At 36.5% G+C, this 22,201-nt stretch overlaps 1 protein-coding gene across 3 annotated transcripts in view; it reads right to left on the bottom strand.

Annotated features, from left to right (window-relative positions):
- Positions 1–1,153: 1,153 nt before the first annotated feature.
- The window catches only part of LOC132306162 (uncharacterized), an 81,950-nt gene continuing 60,902 nt past the window's right edge, over positions 1,154–22,201 (bottom strand). Inside the window, exons 22-28 of one of the 3 annotated variants that reach the window (XR_009481843.1) lie at positions 15,478–15,708; positions 15,081–15,172; positions 8,075–8,303; positions 3,122–3,478; positions 2,797–2,870; positions 2,483–2,689; positions 1,154–1,867 (exon numbers count right to left, since the gene is read on the bottom strand). Coding sequence is in view for 1 of the 3 variants with exons in the window: in XM_059803428.1 (XP_059659411.1) it covers positions 2,584–2,689; positions 2,797–2,870; positions 3,122–3,478; positions 8,075–8,303; positions 15,081–15,172; positions 15,478–15,708 (1,089 nt within the window). In the remaining 2 variants the exon portion in view is untranslated. Of the gene's footprint in view, positions 1,868–2,157; positions 2,690–2,796; positions 2,871–3,121; positions 3,479–8,074; positions 8,304–15,080; positions 15,173–15,477; positions 15,709–22,201 lie in introns of those variants that run through there. The other 2 variants (XR_009481842.1, XM_059803428.1) reach the window with 2 other exon arrangements.

Here is a 22,201-nt window from a genome sequence, read left to right as displayed (position 1 = left end):
AAGAAAAAACTATTAAAACTCCACTATCATAAAAAGTTGGATTTTCCATGCAGACCATGTATTTTGAGACAAAAGGAATATAGTAGATGCCATAGTAAATTCTCCTTTTAATTTGTATTTCAACAAATTATTCTTAAATCACAAATGGGAAGTTAGTGGTTCAAGTTTTCATAGAGGCATGAGTGTGTGATGTTACTACTTACATTGATTTTTTTTGATTGGACCACAAGTTTCAAATCCGGTTATTTTACTACTCATTAATTATTTCTTCTCAAGATTGCATCCATGTGAAGTCACATTTTATTGATTTGGTAAAGTCTGATCACCAAATCCGGCCCTGAGAACTTTTGGTGAAATGTTTTTATCATCTACTTATTTCTTATATATGTATATGTGTGTGTGTATATATATATATTATTTTCTAAAAGAAAAGCTTTCAAGTGATCAAACTTCAACCATGAAGTTAATCGTAAAAGATAGATTAGGCCTGATAACTATTTACAATTTATTATTTATATAAATAGATTTTGAAGAAAAACATGTTTGTTACTATTATTTTTATTTATCGATTATATAAATTCACTTATATAATTACTGTTCACATGCTAATTTTATAAATGCCCAAACGATGTTTTTGTAATATATATACATATATATAATTTTATTTTATTTTTTTGCATGAAGAAAACAGAGCTAACAGCAAAACAAATATCATCCTCTATGTCTTTAGATAATCAAGGGGGTCATACATTCTACTGAAGATCTTGATGAGCACCCTATTTGCTAAAGTTGTAATCAACCTTGTTAGAAATATCTGGGAGTCCAATGAAGAGAGAATCATATATATATATATATACACACACACACACATAGTGAGCTATATGTATAGATACATCATACACTATGTATAAGTGGCAATAGTCCAAATGGAAGTGGGTCAAAATATGAGACAAAATACTAAACAGTGGCAAACAGTGAACTTGTCTTTGTACATAAAGCCTTTATAAAAACATTTATTATTTGTTTTAAATAGTGTTGAATTTTTAAAAATAGTCTAAGGTTAACAAATATTTTTGTGTTTAATGTTTTTAAGATAAGATAAATATTTTTACGTTATTAAATAACAATGTATCTATTTATGGATAAACACAAATGACACATAAACACTGTTATGTTTAAGCTTTAAATGAACAATAAACAAAAACAGTTACCAAACAGGGCCTTAGTTACATGGTTATTTTGATGACTCTTTCTAGATTACAGGTCATTGGGCATACAAACAGTGTCGATAAAACGGCTACACCTCCTTTGTTACAACTCCGATTGATCTGAAATCAGCATCATTAGAAAGCTAACATTTGGGGTTAAAACATATTCAAAATCAAAATTTTTGGAGATCCTTAGCTCAACAGCCGAACATTTAAAGTTTCTGTTCTGGGTTTCAACGTGAAGTCTTCATTTATTAATTCATGTTGACAAGTCTTCGTGTTTGCCCAAAAGGTACGGAATTTTTTACTCCTGTTTTAGAGTATGATTTACTACAACTAATGGGGAAAAATAAAAAATTTAATTTCCGCTGCCGCGTAGACTCATTTTCCTAACAGCCAGAACGCTTCTTGTTGCGTGGCCAGTGTGGTTCCCATTGTTCAGTCCCTAGTATTTAAGGTCCACTTAAATCATAAAATCAAATGCTGCCCAAATAATCCAATACCAGTGGCAAGAGGCGCAAGAATCATCCCATCCAAAGCACCCAAAGTTCAGCTAAAACACTTTTGTCCTGTTAATCCAGGTCAATGTATAAATCTAGCCCAGTTTAAGTCCCAGTGCAAGAGAAGTTCAATCGTTCGGAAACTGCACTGTGAGTCTGCTGCATGGCATATCACAGCAGGGCATAAGAAACACTGCACCATTAAACCTAAAACAAAAGCTGACAATACAATACACAAGTCGTTACCACTATAATGAGATCTTTAACAGTCTCATCTTTGAGCAACTTGCGTTGCGTTGCAAGTCAAATTGCTCTACCTTGTGTGCTTGTCTAATGCCTGCTTTTTATTTAAAATATGGGAGGATACATACTGATTGTAACAATAAATTCAATTTTCAAAATGTCCGTGGTGGCTCAAAGTTAAATATCACATGCTTGGTATCGTGAAATGGGACTCAATAAGGGTGGAATTCAATAAGCAGTCTGGGAAAATTTTGCCAAGCAGTTTCCTTGTAACAAATCTCACTACAACACAATTCCAAGAATACCCAGGGGACAAAAAAAAATCCAAGAAAAAAATTACTGTAGTGTATAACGTGCTGGTGGAGGTAGTTTTGTGCGCGTTAAACTTGTAGATGCTCATAATAGGAATCAAATATTTAAGGAAGAACTGCTTCTAAATACTTGGGTTTACTTCTATGTACTACCCCCCAAAGCAACATTTGAAGTTGCTCTGAAACAATTCTGGTTGAGAACGAGTAGAAGTGATCTCACCTAAGTAAACACTATGTTTTGCCAAAACTTGAAGCCAAAATGTTAAATTTGCAGTAGACCTTGATTTCATGTCTGCCTCCAGAAAGATGTGCAACGGGTCATCAATAAGTCTTCTTTCTCACAACTGGTTTTCTCGCTTCTTTCTTTGCAGTTGCAGTTAACCCTGATAGGGATACTCCTATTGTGGCCTGGTAAATATCCTTTAATCTACGAGTAAAAATTGCATTGAAATAAATCATAATTATATTCTATCAAAAAATTGACAGGAGAGAGAGAGAGAGAGAGAGAGAGAGAGAGAGAGAGCATTCAGCTACCTTGGCATGCTGATAAAAAGGGCAATCACTGAAACTCCAACAATAAGAGGGTATACCGGTGCTGGAGTCAATTCCTGAAGCCGTGGAAGAGAAGATAGATATTTTACTTAACTAACAATTATGATGCTACTTGATTGCTCATAGGCAGAAAATAAACTATTTGAAACAATAGTAGATTTTCAAGATATGCATGTTGATGTCACCAAACCAGTAGCTATAAAGGTTTTGCATTGACTAAATAATAAATTAACAACCAGGACTCAACTGATTACTGCACCACCCAACAGTTTCATGATTTGGTTGAAAACATGTTATAGAAACAAACCTGTTTGTGTTGATCCTCTTCAATACTGTATCTGAGTGGGCCAACATGAATTTGGGTTTGTTTCTCTAAGTCAACCTCAATAACTTCAGATTCAAATTTGTGGGTGCTTGATGGGAGAGATGACCGAAGCTGCAAAAGGTGCTTCACCTTGGGCAAGTCCTTCACCTGGAAGAAATTCGAAAGAGGCAACGAGAAAAGAGATTCAATCTTATATGGGTCACTGGCTGATCTGATTTCCACCTGAAGATGTGAATGTAGCTCCTCAATTCTCATTCCCTCAACATGCCCACTTAAAATGGTCCTTTCTGGCTGTTCAAATACCAAAAAGTCCAATCCCCTTGTATCCTCAGATCCAACCTATTAGAATAAGTTAAACAAGCATAAATCAGAATAGGCAAAAAATTGGCAGCAATTAAGCACAAGAAAATATTCTGACGGTTTCCTCCAGGATCTGAACTTTTCATATTACAAGCTTGAGTATGACACTCTCTCTTTACACGCACACATATATGTACTTGTATAGATTGTTGGTGCACGTTCTCTCTCTCTCTCTCTATATATATATATATATGTGTGTGTGTGTGTGTGTGTGTGTGTGTGTGTGTAGCTAAATAGATTATAAGTTCTTGACAGATTTTAATTTTATTAAGAAAATTATTAAATTTCTTATTACAAAATGATTTATTGACAAGAAAAAGAAAGTTGTATATATATATATATATATATATATATATATATATATATGTAATTTTTTATACACATCAGTTCTGTCTTTCAAATTTAATTTTTTGTAATTATTTGATATATATATATATATATATATATATATATATATATTTTCCTCAAAAGGGCTTGTCTTAAAGTAAAAGGATTAATTTTACTGACACCCCCTCAGGTTTGGCCAAATATCACCCTCAAATATTTTTCAAAAATAACTATCACTCACATTACAAACTTTTGTTCTATTTTTCACTAACACCCCAACCGTTAGTTAAACAGTTCTGACACTATATAAAATGACTTAAATACCCTTTGACTTTGTCCAAACCACACTTTCGCCTAAATAATTGGATTAAAAGACTAAAATATTCCTAAAATTTTGTAAATTTACAAGTTCGGTATATATATATATATACCGAACATATATACACACATATATCTATATACACAGACATATATACAAACATATATATTCCTCTCTCTCTCTCTCCACCACTGTACCTTTCTCTCTCCACAACCACCGTTCCTCTCTCCACCACCACAACCACCATCACCGTTCCTCTCTCTCCACCACCACAACCACCATCACCGTTCCTCTCTCTCCACCACCACAACCACCATTCCTTTCTCTCCCGACCACCACCACTGATTCCATAACGGCCGCCGGAGATGCCGACTTTGTTTTGTGAAATTAGGTGATTCAATCAGTGAAAAAAAAAATTTTGGTTCAATCAAGATGTGTGTGAATGTGTATTTGATTTGATACCAAAATTAATTCTTATTTTATTTTTTTCATGTTACCTATGGCTATGGCTATCTGGGGTACTTCTTAGTTCCAGAAGTACCCATAGATCATATTTTCAGGGGCTTCAGTTTATTAGTTGTTATATTTGTGTGATAATAGTAATAGATAAATTTACCAATATTTGAATAGGAACTACTTTGAATTGGACAGTTTATTCTATTGTTGAACTTGATAATATTGTTGCCTCTTCAATGGTGTATTATTTATTTTTCTACAGTTTATAGTTTTCTAATTTCTCAGCCTTTTAATTTGAACAGGAAAAAAGAGACCACGCATGACAAGTCTTCTAAATTTTGTAATGCATGAGTTGAAAGAGGGATTTACATGGACGTATTAATTACTACTATCTAAAGTGGTATAAATTCTAGGGCGAACCTCAGGCCTGAGCTTAGTTTGACGTTTTTATTATTGATCTTGGGCTCCCCAATTGATGCCATGCCTCTAATAATCTTTCACTTCATATTATCGTGGATGTAACTTTTTTGCAAAAACACATGAATTTTTGTGATTACGAAGTCCATGATTATATATTCGTCAGATTGTGATGGTGGTGGTCCTTGTGGAGGTGGGACGACAATGGTAAAGTTGTGGAGGTGGAGTTGAGGGGTATAATGGTCATTTAAATAATTTGATATTTGGTAATAAATTCGATTAAAAAATTAGGGGTAAAATTGTCTTTTACATATTTTTAACGGAAACTGTGACGGAAAAGTGAAAATGGACCTAAGTGGTAGTTATTTTCGAAAGATGTTTGAGGGTGATATTTGGCCAAACCTGAGGGGGTGCCAGTGAAATTAACCCTAAAGTAAATTAATGGTGGCATGAATATTATTTTTTCCCTAATCAAGGGCCTCAACTATAGGAAGTGCGCTAATAAGGTCACTGTGTTGGTCTGCTGTTAATATTGCTTTGAAATGACTAATTTACTCTTAAATGTAAAAGATAAATAAATAAGAAAAAAATTAAAGAGTTGGGCAAAACGGAAAAAAATATAAATGCCTATATCCCATTTCAAGAGCGGGAAAAAAAATGTTACAGCCAAACCTCAAATCACCACTACAACAGATCACCACAAGCAATGGCAGCATCTCACCATAATCCTCACACCTCACTACCCAAATACATTAAAATTAAAATTAAATTGGTTGAAAAACTTGAATTTCACTGTGTGAGCTGCAAAAACAATAGAGGAACAGAAGACGAATAATACGATAGAGAGATAACGAAGGAGGGCAACCAAAACTTGTGAAGAAACAATGAATCGCTCTGTCTGGTGTGCAATTACAAAAATTGGGAGAAGGGAGGTGGTTAGAGAGACGGTCAATCGTACCAGAAGGTGCAGGTACAGTTGAATGACAACAACAGCTGTCCATTGGTTGGTGAATGACAATGCATCTTCATCACTCATGATTCTCCTCCTCTAGCTCTTCTTTGTCGTTGCCATGAACACTTTGGTGGTTGTTAGTTTGATCCTCTATAATTGAAGATTTCTCAACCTTCTGCACTATTCTCTAAGTGTTTTCTGCTTGGGTTCTGTTTTTCTATTCTTGAACAGTGTGTGGAACATATACAGTTAATGGAAATAGTCTACCTGCTTTTGCTACTTCTTTTCCTGTGGCTTTGCTTCTGGATTGATATTGATTTGTTTTTGCTTGAGATGTTAATCAGTTACCATGCAATGTGGGCTTAGTACAGTTTTCTCTCCATCGATGATGAATTAAAAAACTTTGGAGAAACATTTCTTATGGAATGTTTATGGAGGCCTGAACTGAAGAAAGACTTCTGATTCTTATATATTGTACAGCTTTTTTGTCTTTGCTTATTTCCTTTGGGTTTTTGGACTGAGACCGTATCTTCAAAATCTATGCGTTTATGCATCTGAAAATTCGCCTTCTCAAGTGAGTTGAACATTACATTCATTTCACTTTTGAGAGAATGGGATGGAATCATTGATAGACAAAAAACTAGTAATCCAAATTCGTGTTTATTTTGCATCTGATTTCCCAAAAAAGATAGGGATGGACAGAAAGTGATTTATTGGATTTTATTTTGTTGTTTATCTCAAAAGAAAACTTTAAGTTTGTCTTCATTATTGTTGTTCACCACCTTCAAAACACAGAAATTCAAGTCTGATACAATGGCCAACATACCAACAATCACAATTGCGGTAGCAATCCTACAATGAGGTGCGAATCAGTACCACTGGAATGATAACCTAGCTCTGCGCACTACGATTTGAGGCCACTAGGCCATGATAAAAGTCCTGTTCAATTCAAAGGGAAGAGTACTGATAGGATAACTAGGGGGAAGTTTAATGCAGGTCATGAATCAGGTTGTGGATCAAAACAAAATGACTAGTAATAAAAGGTCAACAGCAAGAATGTCATAAAACTAAAATCAAAAGGCACACAGCATACATGTGATTATTCTCTGTAAGTTTTTTTTATTCTTGTTTAACAGGGGATTGACGTAATTACGTTTGGGGGCTTTCTTGCAAAAAATGTGGTTTAGGTGAATTACTGCAAAACATAGATTAGTTCCAAGGGGGTATTTTTGCAATTTACCCTTACAGATACTATTAATAATACTCTAAGCAGAGTAGCAACCTAAGAGCAACCTCGACTTACGCATTTCCCAAAAGAAAACAATAAATAATTGCACTTCTTGCTTCCAAACGAACTTCAAAACAGCCCAACCAAATAGCCATTAGCATTACCTATTAAGCTTGTAGGCTATATTGGTTGTTTACATTGTCGAGAGGAAGTTCCAATTGCTTTTCCAGTAAGTAATATACGATGATACAGACTCAATATTTCCTGTTTCCTCAATTCCAATATTTTACTTTGAAGCTCACCTGAATTAAAAATGAAAATTCTCTTCTTTCACCCTTTCCCCCTTGACATCATGCTCTCAGTGAACTATGGGGATTTTTTACTTCCTCTGAAGTACGAAGAATACTCGTAAGATCGTCTAATGGTTAATGATACATGTCACATGTGTAAAGGGCGATCCTAATCTTCTCTCTAACATTCCATTTTTTGCATGTGCAGGGAGAATATATGTCGTGTGTGTGACAGACTTGGCCTAGGAGTGAAAAGATATATGAACAGATCATAATCAGACTGTTTTTCACTGAACTTTCTGACTAGTTCTACGTTTCGGCAGATTAATTGAACAGTCACTTTATGGTACAAAGTATCATCTGCATGATGCTATTTTTTCACCAATCTATATTTTCTTCAATTAAAAAAAAAAATAAGAAAATTGATAAGGATTTTAGCAAACCATACAGAGTAGCAAAAAGCTTCTTATGCCTGGAAAAAACATAACAAAAATTATTGCAGATAAAAAAGTTCTAATTATGGGTTCCTAATTCTCACACTCACATTTGAATGGTCAGGAAACAAACTACAGTAATTATAACTCACCGTAACAAGAAGAGATTCTGGAGAAGCGCGTTCAATTCTAGTGCTATCGAAGTCACCCTTTTTCACTACTCTGATTATATAGGTTGTCTCTGGGAGAAGTCCTCTCAGACGGTAACTTCCTGATGAATCTGTAATTGTCTCCTCATAAAAGCCTTTCGACTCTGAACGGGCTTCTACAGAAACACCTTCTTTTGGCTGGCCAGACAAGAGAGTAACTACACCCATTGCACTGTAAAGATGTCAAATCATCTTAGAGGTGGAAAAGTACCAGATATAGATCAGCACAAAACAAAATATTCATCTAAACAGAAGTGATTTATTTTAAAGAAAAAGAAACAAAGTAGAAGAATCAAATGTAAGAAAAAACACGGTTAAAATAGCTAACAATTCAAGTTACCTTTTTTACTTGGGGGTAAGGAAACAATTCAGGTAGTCCAATCCAAGTAGTCTGGACAAAAGGCTTTGTTGATAGGAGACAATTAAATGGCATAAACTTTCATGTACAAAAGCAATCGGCACAATATGGGTTATGGATGCCCAAAGATAATACATGCAAGGTCCCTTAATTGCCCAAGTACCATGAAGTATATCACCATCATAGTCATAATTGTCTTTATCTCAAACGAATGGGAGCTGATCACATGAATTCTCTTTTTCCATTCCATTCTATCATATTATATATCCCCTACAGTATTTAATATATTTTAGTCATTCTTAATTATTTCATTCAAAGATAGTTTTGGTTAGCCTCACTATCGCTTACCTTCTATGCAAACTAATTTTCCTTTTTTCACTTGTGCATCGGCAGATCTACATTATAATATGTCCAAACAATTAATAGGTGCTATTCCTAATTTCCATCTGTGATTAGTAAGCCTATGTCAATTAGTCACCCAAGTCGTTCATCTCAACATTCTCATTCTGTTTTTCCTTTTCTACTTTTTTTACCCCATAGAGCACAACACTCTTGCTCCGTAAAAGATAGTTGACCTAAAAACTGTTCTGTAAAATTATCTTTTTAACTCATTTAATATTTTTTTTACCAAAGACCACTGCCAATCTCCATTTTGTCCATCCTTCTCCCATCCTACTATTAACATCGTCATCTCTCTCCCTATCACTTTAGAGTATTGATCCTTTGTATCCAAAATTATTATCATGAAGAATTCTTTGGTTTTGAATTGTTTTTGGTTATATAATTGTTATCCGATACTTTGTTAAATTTACAACTAAAGCCTTTTTCCCAACCACTTAGAGTTGGCTACATGAATCTTATTTTTCTGTTCTTGATGTTGTGGCCTCAGTCAAATCACATACTATCATATCCTTCTGTTACGACAAACGCAACGAACCCAAGATAGAACCAAGAATCACGACAGAAAAGTAAACACACCACACAAAAAACACAGATTTATACGTGGTTTGGCAACAGACTACGTTCACGTTTGGGATCCGGCGAAAGTTTTCACTATGTGTAAAATCGGAGATTACAAGTTTTCAGCCCCGCTCTGTTTCCGTACGAATTTCAGTCTCTCTCTCTCTTACACCACTCCAAACCCTAAGCGCCCTTATTTATCGGACTACAAGAGACTAATTAGGGTCCACAACCCATGAGCAAAAAGAGGTCAAAATTTTCCAACAAGTCTTAGGGTCACAATGCTCCCCAGCACAAAATTCGGGCCACAACATCACACCTTCTTTACTAACTCTACCCACATTAACTTTGGTCTCCTTTTCCTCGAGTATTATGCTTAATGTGGACTACGCCATTCTTTTGAACTGATGCACTTAAAGGACTTCTATGCACATGGCTGAACCATTTTAACAGATTCTCTCTCATTTTATCACCAATTGGGGCTACTCCAAACATCTCACAAATGTGATCATTTCTAATTCTACGCTTTCTAATCTTACCGTACATCCAACTCAAAAATCAGATTTTCAGCCCACTCGCTTTATACCGATGTGTTAAATTTACATTCCACATAATTTGTTGTAATCTTACTAGTTCTTTTTTTTGAATAAGAGAATATTCATTGAAGAGAACCCAAAAGGGGGACGCGGCCCAAAATAATAGCACAAAACCTATAGCCTCAAGCTACCCACAAAAGAGAAAAGAACCTCATTTACAATTAGAGTCCTAAATCCAATATAATAGAAAACTAAGTACAGAAATTTTAATCACCCCCAAGGAGACTCCACCCTACCAAAGGATCTCTTAATACACTATTTCCGAAAATCCCACAACAAACATAGTGGGGATGTCCTCCTTGCATCACTAACTTGGAGACACATAGCAACCAAGCATCAATCAATCTCAGGCATGACCCACTAGATCCCAAGAAATGACACAAGGCAAATCCCAGCCATCCCTAGCTCTGGGGAAATACAAAAGAAGGTGATCCACTGACTCCTCACCTGCTTGCACAAACAACACCAATTGACAATAATCTGAAGTTTCCTTCGCCGATTGTCCCCCCCCCCCCCAAAACACACAACACCAAACAAAAAAAAAAAAAAAAAAAATCCTGACTATAAAACGAAGCCAAAAACTCAACCACCTCCCAATCATGCAAAAATCCCTCAAACTGCGCATCCCAGTATTCTTACTATTTCTTAGTCCTTTTGTTTCTTATGCATTTATCCAAGAGCACTATGTCATAGGCACACACAACATGCAGAATTGAGTGTTTTGTTTTATTAATACATAATGCTCGCTATTTAGGAAAACATAATACTTTCTCGGATTTGCCCTCCAAACTAGTAATAGATTTATGTTGGCATTTATAAGGAAAAATTATTAAAGTTTTTAAGAAATTTCTCTTGAAAGTTTCTAAAAATTATGATAAATCAATGTTAGAGTGGATCACATGAAAAACATCTAGAAGATGTATCTGCAGTCCTATATTACATAGACTCCTCAAAAGTAGTGAAGTACCCGTGTCGGACATATATTGCTTGACATGGGTATGGGATATGTATCCAACACTTTTGGTTGGACATGTACTTAAAAAGCATATCCAATCATTCAATTACATCGCATTATTACTTTAAAATGAGTAAAAAGCCTATATTGAACACTATATTACATAAAAATATTACTTTACTCTAAAAAATAAAACAAACTAATAAAATAAAAATAACATTTAACAATGTCCGCATGTCCTTCTGTTTAGAGAACCCGTTCCCGACACACGTACCCGAGTCCATGTAACATAACAGTTTGCACGGGAATATAACACATTGCTCAAACTAGATGTTGTGACTGAGAGAAGAGGAAGACTCAAGATGCTACTAGCGGGCAAGAACTTGAGAGATCAAGAGAGGACTTGCTTTCTGAGACTTTGACCATAGACAATGCCTACCACACTCACGAACTCCTCACCCTCAGAAATCATGTCAGATCGAGGACTCATCTCCTGCTAATCCAAGCACGAGCCAGCACTAAGCGTGAAGAAGGAAGATGCAACCACACAAAACTCACAAGTGGAGAGATACCAATAGGCTGGGAATTAAGGTCCAACACCAAACACACTTCATAGTGCATAAACACATCCGTAGTCTTCCATGTTTATATGTAGTTATGCTCCCGAAGCAATAGCTAGAGGTTTTTCCCACAAAACTTGCAGTATCAATCGCTCATCCTAAAAGCTTGTAGATTCGGGCTCTATGTGAGCCCACGTTCTCCTTTTGAGATGGGTCATTGATGATTATTGAATTTTATATAGGAACTACGTCAGAGTCAAGGTTCTGACAATGGTAGATACTAGATTGTAGCCATGACCACACTCATGTAAGCAACTAAGAGATCGGAACGTGAGGTTAATTTTCCACTCTTCTTATTTCAAACTATTCATATTATCTATGTTGTTAAAGTTAAATGCCGTGGAGGTCACCTTTTCCCTAATAAATCACTCCCTGAACCTCGCTCCTTAGAAGCCCAGGTTCACCCTGCATCCAGGACATGAAACTGTACCCCATTTTGCTTTGTTCAAGCATAAATAGTGATGAGCTTTGCTAAGACAGTAATGTATTGATCACTTTCTCTCACCTATTGATTCTCGCTCATTTGTTCTTTTTCTCTACAGACTAAAAAATACCAAAAAAGAAGCACTAGATACTAAACGCAGGCCCTTGGCAAGATGAAGGCCGGGAAGAATCTCTGAGAGGCTCATTTCTGCCCTCCGCAGCGCCTCAAAGTCGGATTAGGAAAAAAGACTACGGCCCTAGTGGAGCCGTAGCATCAGGAATATTTGCTTGGCTTAAGTAGGACCAGGTCCCAAAACCGGTCCTAGGCCACAGATCGGACCGAACACGGTCCTAGCATGCCCACAGGCGAGGAGCAGCCCCGACACGCTTTTCGACCAAACAAGATGACACAATGATCTGATAATAAAGAAGATCGATTACATAATTCTTATATTAGCATCATTCTAGAGAGTTTTAGAGGAGTTTCCACTTTGATCCCTTTTTCCCCATAGAAATTAGAGGATATTTTCTATATGTACTTCAAATCAACATGCGACCACTAACGTCTTGTCTTTCCAATTAACAAGGTCGAGCTTAACTTGTACGCATGCTCTGTTGGAGTCTATAACAATGCCAGTGGTGACACTTGAGCGGTTATAATGGCAACATAATTTTATTTGCCCCCCGAATATGAAAAAGCTCAAAGTAGGATGGTAACGGAATTAAAAGATTGTTGATTGACTTGATGAAAGCTGTCTTGATTATTTATACGAGTTCCAGAAAGCACCAACTCAAAGAAGATTGTTTGCAAAAATAGGAGTTGTAACACTGCAACACTTCTTAGGCAATATTTTGCCTCCTTGATGTGATTGTGTACCTTTTGTGTAGTGACGCAGCGGATCAATGAAAACAATTAAAATAATTAAGAATAACAATGTATTATTTAACCACTCAAATCCATGAGAAGAGGTTGAGAGAAGCTCTTAATTTTCTGAAATTGATAAAAGAGATAATTGATCCTAAACTATTACAATACCATGTATTTATAGGCTTAAGCAAACCCTAAATTATTAAGGAAATTAAAACAATGGAAACCTTTAAAACAGACAATGATAACTTTCTAAAACAGACCGTAAACTATTTTGGAAAGTAAAACAATGAAAATTTCCTAAAACAGACTCTTAACTATTAGGTAATTAAAACAATATGAAAATGGAAACTAGTAAAAAACTGTTCATGCACTGTTCACAGTTACTACATCATGCAGAGGAATGCTTTCATTTTTCATTCAGCTTGTTGGGTGTCCTCGAAATATTTCCTTTCCTCAACAGTAAATTATTTTTTGTTAAATTTAAAAATAAATGAATAAATCAAAATTTGGTTGTAGGACACCCTAAGAGGCTGTGAATGTTATTGTTCAAATATGTTATATAAGACGAACTAAGTCAAATTCCCAATCAGAATTCAAGAGGCATCAATTGTGTCTGAGAGTTTGGCTATATCAGCTGAGCAAATATACAAGACAGACCAATGGACTAGAGCTTTCCATTTCCACCAATAGAGGGATAACAGGTTTCCCTTTGCCTTCCTTCTTTAGGAAAGAAAAGGCAATAATGATAAATGAATCCATATAAAAAAGAACAAATTAAAAAAATATTAGTAGATTAGCAAAACTAGACAGTACAAGAGAGTAAAGACAACAAACACAATGAAAATAAACCAACCAAACAAAGATCTTCCATGACCTCCAAATACATAAAAATTTATGATTACTAATTACCATTTATGATTATTAATAGTTGTCCATCAAATAGAATATGCACCAACATTAAGATGTTATTTGTCAGCTATACATAAATTTTCTCCTATGAGTATTTTGGCATTAGAAAATGTGCCTTGCAAATGTGAGAGATCTGGCTACTTGGTAAAGAGCAAAATATTTGAAGTGCAGCAAGCAGGAATTTTTTCTTTTTTCTTTTTACTTTTTTTATATAACGGACTGTGTCCCCACCCATTTCGTGGCTGGAACTGATCCCTACACATACCCTCAATGACCCCCAAACCACAGGTGTCAGGTAAAGCAGAGAGGAGATTATTGAACCCCCCAGGAATTGAATGAAAACAAGACCCTGGGTCAACTATTTGAACGTAAAAAGAGCATTCATGTGGACATCCCCATTTATATGGGATTAAAGCAAGGATGGTGGCGATGATGGAGGTGATTCTTTTTCCCTAACATTTTTCATTATTGGTTATATGTAGTTTGACAAACAGGGTTGTCCACATGAATTCTCTTTTTACATTCTATTACAAGTCATCTCTCCTATATAATATTTAAATTTATAAAATCATTTTTAATAGCTTCATCTCATGTTAATTCTCTCCATACACATAGGTAATTGGATTGGACACCCATGTCCATCAGAATTTCTGTCTTCTCTAAATAATAATATGCAAACAAGTTCAGAAATCATGGTAAAAATGTAGTACGAATGCCCTTTATTTATCAGTATATACAGCTTCATTGCTCTTTCTTCATGTCAGCGTGAAAAACAACCAAAAAAAAAAAAAAACAAAAAAAACAGCATTTTTAAGGTTATAAACAGGGGGAAAGAAAAACGAAACTAGTAAAGCTTCATGCTAGATCGGTAAAGAAAACTATACAACACATAAAAGGGAAATACTACAGCATCATTTTTTAAGTGACGGCTTTATTAGTTCTAGCAATGAGTAGTTCAGCTATTTGTCAAAGGGAAAAGGAGAGCCAATAAATATAAAGAAAAATTATCAGTAGAGAAAGCCACCGTCAAAAGTCCTCTTAGAATTATCACATGGAAAAGTTGTGGATTAGTGAACACTTACCTAATTAACATAGGCTCATAGCATGACACGAGATAATGTAGTATAGTTTTTCAACACAATTGCGTCAAATCAGTATTATGAAACACAAACACAAATATAGCATGAAGATATGAGTGTTACCACAACAATTATTATGATACAAATGAGAAATGGAAGGAGAGGGTAGACCGCATACCTGTAAGCAACACGTGTGGCCTGGAACATGACTTCCCTAGACTCACCAGAACCGAGATCAATTGCCTGTGCCTGAGGTATAAAAGCATACTCCTACAAAAATAACTCTTCTAGTTGAGGTAGTAATCAATTACTTCACATTAATCATGTGCACTGAAAATCTTTTGGCCTTTTTGTCTACCAAAGAGAAACAATAATAATAATTTGGCCTTCTTGAATGCACTTCGAAAAAATATGATCTCTTAATTCAATCACATTTGATTCAAAATATGTAAAATGATAAATTAACAATGCAGTCCTCAGTAAACTCAAGAGATTAAGTTGACAACAAAAATGTTCACAATCCATTGACCTACTGGAATCTGAAATAGCAAGTAGATTAAACAGTTCAAGAGTACCTTAAGAAGAGGGCGGAGATAGAAACTCCCAGGAAACAAATTATCAAAGAGGAAAATTCCACCAGCACTAGTTACGGAGTTGTTCCTGTAACCATCTTCACCACTTAATGATAATAGAACAGGAGGAAAAAGCTCTTCAGCATCTTCCTTAGAATATATGTGTACAGAAATTTGACTAAGCTTCTGACAAGAGAACGAATGAGTTCCAACTGGCTTTACATGATAACCAGGCTGCAAATTATGAAAAAAATTAGGCAATGCACCCAGCAATCACAAAAAAGGAAAAACAACATGAGTTCTGATGTATGCTTCCCTTTTTTTGTGTGTGTGTGTGGGTGGGTGGGGGGATGGGGGGTAGGTGACATACTCATATTTTGCTAAAGTGCTAATGAAGATGCCCCATTCTCTACAATGTTGTAATATGAAACCATTAAACTATATAGCAAAAGCATGCTCAGATTTAAGTATCTTAACAATCATGTCTAAAACATGAACACTAGATGGAGATCAATGACAGCAATCTTTAAAGGTATATTTTCTTTTTTGATAAGTAATAATTCATTAAAAGCATTCCAAAGGGGAACACATCCCTCAAAAACAACACAAGGACAAATAGGGCCTCTAAACCCTCAATAAATCCAAACACTCTACAATCTCTTCCAAGGATTTACAATTTCTCCCCAGGACCCAACAAAAGAGAGTGCTAAGAATGGAGAACTTCGATGACCCAATATGATTTTCCTTTCCTTCGAATGATCTTCCATTTCTTTCAAGCCACAAACACCACCAATAGCACAGAGTAACCCTCCAATAGTCACGAGCTTGGGCCCCCACTATACAACCTCTCCAAGCCTCTGGTAGATCGTGGAATAACCCAGTGAATCCCGAACAACCCCAAAAACAAAAGCCAATAATCTCGAGCCACTGGGCAATGTAAAAAAAGATGATCAGCCGATTCCTTGTAATTTTTGCACATAAAACACAAAGTTAACCACAATCTGTCTTCTTCTCTGAAGATTATCTTGAGTCAATCTTTCTAAAAATTGATGTCTACGCAAAAAAAAGCTACTTTGAGGGGCGCCTTTGTTCGCCATATGGCCCCTCCATGGGAAGGCTTGTCCAGGAACATCCACAACACAACAATAGAATGACCGAACAATAAAGCGCCCATGAGAAGATGGAATCCACACGCCAAGTCAGAATCCTCTATCTCTGGACGATAAAGCAACTCCAAGAAGCCTATAGCCTCCTCCATCTCCCAGTCATGAAACAACCTCAAGAAACGCACATCCCACACTGATCTTCCACTATCAAGACGATAGCATTCATCCACCATGGCATGTCTATCAATAGCAACCCGAAAAAGTCTAGGGAAAGTGGTAGCAAGGGAACGATCCCCACACCAAATGTCATCCCAAAAACGTATATTCCTTTCATTTCTGACATGAAATCTAATGTGCTTGTAGAATTCATCCCAACCCTTCCGAATATGTTTCCAAACCCCCACCCCAAAAGGGGTTCTCACCTCAGAAGATTCTAAGACTCGGGCCTTAATTTGGCATAGGTTAGATGATGTGGGTCAACATGAAGTCTTGAATAATTGGGGGGTTTTGATCAAGTTATCATTTATGAGTTTGGTGGGCATTATGATGCAATTAAGGAGGTTTTTATTTACTTTTATGCTATTAAATGATGAGTTAAGAATTGGAAGAGTTGTGTCTTATTGATTATATCAATTATGAAGTAAGTGCAAAAGTCGTGAGTTAACCTCCATGTTGTCTAAGAGGCATGAGTAGAAATCCATGTTATCTTGGTTGATGAATGAATGAATGAATAATAAAATGTCTTTTGAAATTTCCTTGTGAATGATTCACAAATTAGCAGGTGTAAGGCCATCTTTAGGCGTGATGCCTAAGGCTTATTGGTGTGACTCCAATAGGATCATAGTTGTTAAAGGCTCAAGGCGCACCAAGGCGCCATGGTCTCCTCGAGCCTGAGGTGCAAGGCACAAGACGGGGCACATGCATGATTGAAGCGGGCGGGAGTTCAAAAAGAGGAGCGAGAGAGAGAGAGAGAGAGAGAGAGACGAGGAGAAGAAGAACAAGAAGAAACGGAAGTGCAGAGCAGATTTAGAAGAATTAAAAATTTGAAATATTGGAGGAAATTAAAAATTAATAAAAGTCAATGACTGAATTTGCATTTGAACTGAGTTTTGAGATTTAGCAATTCCTTTCAGGATTGTTGAGTTTTGTGGTAAATTGTCTGGTACAATTCATTGCATACCGCTTGTCCCTGCCCAAATAAACAACCATGTGCTTCATTCATTTGTGGAAGGAATTTCCTTCATTACTAAGAGTGTCTCATCTATGGTTCTATCCTTGTGTATAGCAACGGACCATTTAGAATTAAATCAAGAAGCTCATTTGGAAGCCATACCCAGTCTCACATCAAATTTGCATAATTTTAAGAGACATAAAAGTTAATGCAATTGTATGGAAAGAGTACAAGAAAATTAATTTAAGTTTAGAGAAGAGTACGAGAGGAGGAGGAGGAGGATGATATATATATATATATATATATATATATATATATATATATATTTGTGCACGGTGCAAAAAACACTTTCATTTCATTCCTTCTATCAGCTGATCCGTTGAAGGAATAGTATTCAGTTGATATGTAAGGTAACATATTATTTAGTTGGAGCACAATCAGGCTAGCTGATTTGTTCAAAGAATCATATCCATTAAGGTCATATATAATTTACCTGGACCACAATTAGGCTAGTTGATCAGTTGAAGGAATGGTAGGCTAGCTGATTTGTGAAAGGGTGGTAATCATTAAGGTAATATATTATTTAGTTCAACTGCAATTAGATGAGTTTATTTGTTGAAGGAATGGCATTCATTTAGTTCAATCACAATTAGGCGCAAAAGGCGTGCACCTTGAGCTCGGTGACCAGGCACGAAAGGCGCGTGCCTTCCTCAACTCACCTCGCCCGAGCCTATCCTAGTCACGGCTTCTGCGCCTTGAGGGGGCTCAGGCGCGCCTTTGATAACTATGAATAGGATGTTGTTATTTCAAATCCTCTCCCTCTATTAACACATCTCAAAACGCAACCCTAATTATCTGAATTTTCAACAACTAAACTCTATATTTTTCGACAATTTGTGGCTGCTCTTGAAGTTCTATATCAGTTATGTCTAAACAATCGGAAAATGAAAGATTAAATACTAAACAGTGGGTTGAGTTGCTATGTCGAATTGTGGAGCAGCCTAATGGGGTGAATATATGATACAATGAGATAGAAGCTCGAATTTATCAGCCTATTAACAATTTGGCAGCCATTGAACAAGGAACTGCATGTAGTACCAATGAAAGCAGAAACCTGGAGCATCAACAGACTTTAAACTCTCTGCAAAGTCGTAATTTGAGGGATGATCAACGCTACATCCCATGTTTGAGTTTCCAAGACATCCGTTAGAAGTGAATCATGATGAGCCACGTGATAATACTGTAGATATTATAAAGAAGTTAAGTGATGAAAATGGCAGCACACTAAGAACAACAATGCAGCCAAATGGTGGATCAAAACTCTCTCTCTCAAATATGGTCGATCTTAAAGAAAAGAGTACTATGGCTAGCAAGGGGAATGGAAGGGACAACAAGTGCTTCAAATGTGGAGAAACAGGTCACATGGCATATCAGTGTCCAAAGAAAAACTTACATATTGGAATAGGGCATGAAGAAGAGTTAGAAGAACGAAAGGAGAGGATAATGAGAACCTACTTGACTGTGGGATCTACAACACTGATAATCCGGAAGAGGATGAAGAGAATGTTCCATCCATCTCTATTGTGAGGCACATCCTTGCAGCCCCTAAAGTTGAAGATGAAGACTGGTGTCTCAAATCTAATTTTCAGATGCAATTTTGTTGTGGAAACCAAGCTCAGAAGCCTAATAGTGATAGCAGTAGCTGCACGAGTGCCGTCTCCGCAGCCACGGTTAAGCGCCTCAAACTTTCAATCCAATCACATCCAACAACTTTTCAAAGTGGCTTCATTAGATAGTAATTTTATTCCGGTGAATTATTCAGATGAGGAGAGGATGTTTGACACCGTTATTATTCTTGGCCTTATTCGCAAGGACTAGCTGAACCTTACAGAATACAACATGCACATGGCAAAGCTTATTGATGTTCAGAGGAATAAAGCTGCTAAAGAGTTTGCAATCTCTCTTCTCCAATCTTTTATGGTTCAGGAATCAAGAGTGTGTAAGAACTTCCTAATTTGTTTAATGCCTTGGCAAAGCTTGCAAAAAGACCTGGATCTCCCGAGTCTTTACAACAGTTGATTGAGACTGCAAGAAATTCTGCTGCTAATGTTGCAGTTCTTGCTGGATTTCCTGCTGGCAAGGATGATAGGGTCAAGCAATCCAGGGAAAATAAAGGTTCTGACCATGCTGTTACAACCAGGGATGACTATATCAATGCTGAGTCTGGGAAGCAGATCCTAAGGTTTTTGTGATCAGGTTTCTGCCCTATTTGTGGAGTGGTACCAAATATCTGAACTTCATGGTACAAATGATGTATCTTGTACTCACTTTATTTTACAGTTGCAGCAAAGTGAACATCGTAATGGGGATGATATGCCATATTGTTGTTCCCCCCTTTCCACAGAACTTTTTGATACGCATTGTGTCTTTACTGCGCCGACAAGTATCAGGTCATTGTCATCGCGGTCACCTGACACATCTCAGAACCTGTCATTTCTTGCTATAGATGTGTACGCAAAGCTTATTGTTCTGATTATGAAGTACTGTGTGGTGTAGCATGAGACAACTAAACTTCAAATTTTGCCTGAAGATATTATCAGTAATTGCCACCCAAGGCCATATTTCAGGTTATTCGTCAGCTGGCTTAATGACAACCTTGACCTAGATCCCATTCTAGAGGGTGATAATTTTCAGGTTTTGGTTGCTTTTGCCAATGTTTTCCGTTTATTGCAGTCTTTTAAGTTTCTGCATTCAGATTTGTTCGACTGGAACTGGTGAGTCACGGGAGCTTTATGCCTAAATTGCTCACTGTTAACCCTCCGAAAGGTGGGCCTTGTGTTCAATGCTTGCTCGTACACCTGTTCAAAATTATGGGCCACATCTGAGGAATGTTGACCTGTGAGAACCAATATATTTTCTGTATAAAGGCACTACTGCTTTACAATTTTTTAGAGTTCCTTTGTGATTATCATTTCAGATTCTGATGTTATAACTTCCAGCTGCATCCAAATGCAAAACACCATTTGATTGCATTTCACGCAATATGAGGCTTCCTGATCCTTCTATTCCTAACTTGAAGATTGATTTGCTGGCAGAGATCAACCAATCACCATGTATTTTCTCAGAGGTGGATGCTGCTTCCTTTTCAACAACAAATGGCCCACAATGGTTCCTTGGAATATTTGATGGGTGCTGCTATGGATATCTTCCAGATTGTCGACGCTGATACTAAAGGGTGCAACCTTTTCCTCAATGTAATTGCTAATCAGCTATTTGATCACCAACTCGTTTCACCAAGAGGAGGGGGTTATCAAAAGTTCCTTGTTGAATGGAGGGGACGTCCACTTTTTTATCGTACTTGGGTTACCGATGGTGAGTTCCAATACCTAGCTCCTTACCTTTAAGAGCAATTCATCCATTAAACCCGCTGGGGTGGAGTTTTTCCAAGCCGGGGAGGATTAATGGAGAGTAATGGCAGCAATCTTTAAAGGTGTATAAAAGGCTCGGTAAGGACGATTCTAAGACTCAAGCCTTAAATTGGCATAGGTTAGATGATGTGGGTCAACTTGGAGTCTTGAATAATTTGGGGTCTTGGGCAAGTTGCATCATTTATGAGTTTGGTGGGCATTACAATGCAATTAAGGAAGTTGTTATTTGCTTTTATGTTAGTGAGTCATGAGTTAGGAATGGGAAGACTTGTGAGTCATATTGATTATCTCAATTATGAGTTAAGTCCAAAAGCCATGAGTTAACTTCCATGTAAGTATAAGAAGCATGAGTAGAAATCCTATAAAGTGATGGAGTGTAATCATAAAATGACATTTGAAATTTCCTTGTGAAAGATTCACAAATTCATTAGTGTGAGGTCTTGTTTAGGTGTCATGCCTAGGCTCATTGGTGTGACTCTAATAGGCTGTTGTTACTTCAAATCCCTTTTCTCTACTAACACATATCAATCCCGAGCCCTGATTATCTGAAATTTTTACTATTTAAGGCTGCTCTTGAAGTCCTACATCAACTGTCACCCAAGGCTCCGATACATGAGTGTGTGAGCAGTGAATTGGACCTAGAGGGGGGTGAATGGATCTTATGGATTTTAATTCAAAAGTTCAGCTATTTTTAGGTAGTTATGCTATTTGTAATTTGAATTTCATTTTGCATTTGCTAGTTTTCAAATCACCTTCACATACATGACCATGCATCCATAAAATTGAAGTAAGATCAGAGACTGAAATTTTTTGTGAAAACGCTAAAGAGGGAAAAACCACAGGACTACCAAGGAAGTAACAACCCCTAAAGAAGCTAGAGCAAGGCCTAATTGACAAGAACAATTTATATGAGAAAGAATTTACAACTATGTTAATTGTTTCGTCATCCTAGAACCTCTAGATACCTCTTGATATAGATTGACACCAAGCTTTCCACTCAAGACTTCAGGTCATTCATCCAC

The sequence above is a fragment of the Cornus florida genome, unplaced genomic scaffold, assembly GCF_030987335.1.
Source record: "Cornus florida cultivar Cherokee Brave unplaced genomic scaffold, ASM3098733v1 CherokeeBrave_3.0.0_Hap2_Chr05, whole genome shotgun sequence".
Lineage (NCBI taxonomy): Eukaryota > Viridiplantae > Streptophyta > Magnoliopsida > Cornales > Cornaceae > Cornus > Cornus florida.
Note: the sequence above shows the minus strand (reverse complement) of the source record. Positions and strands in the feature narration are given on the sequence as shown.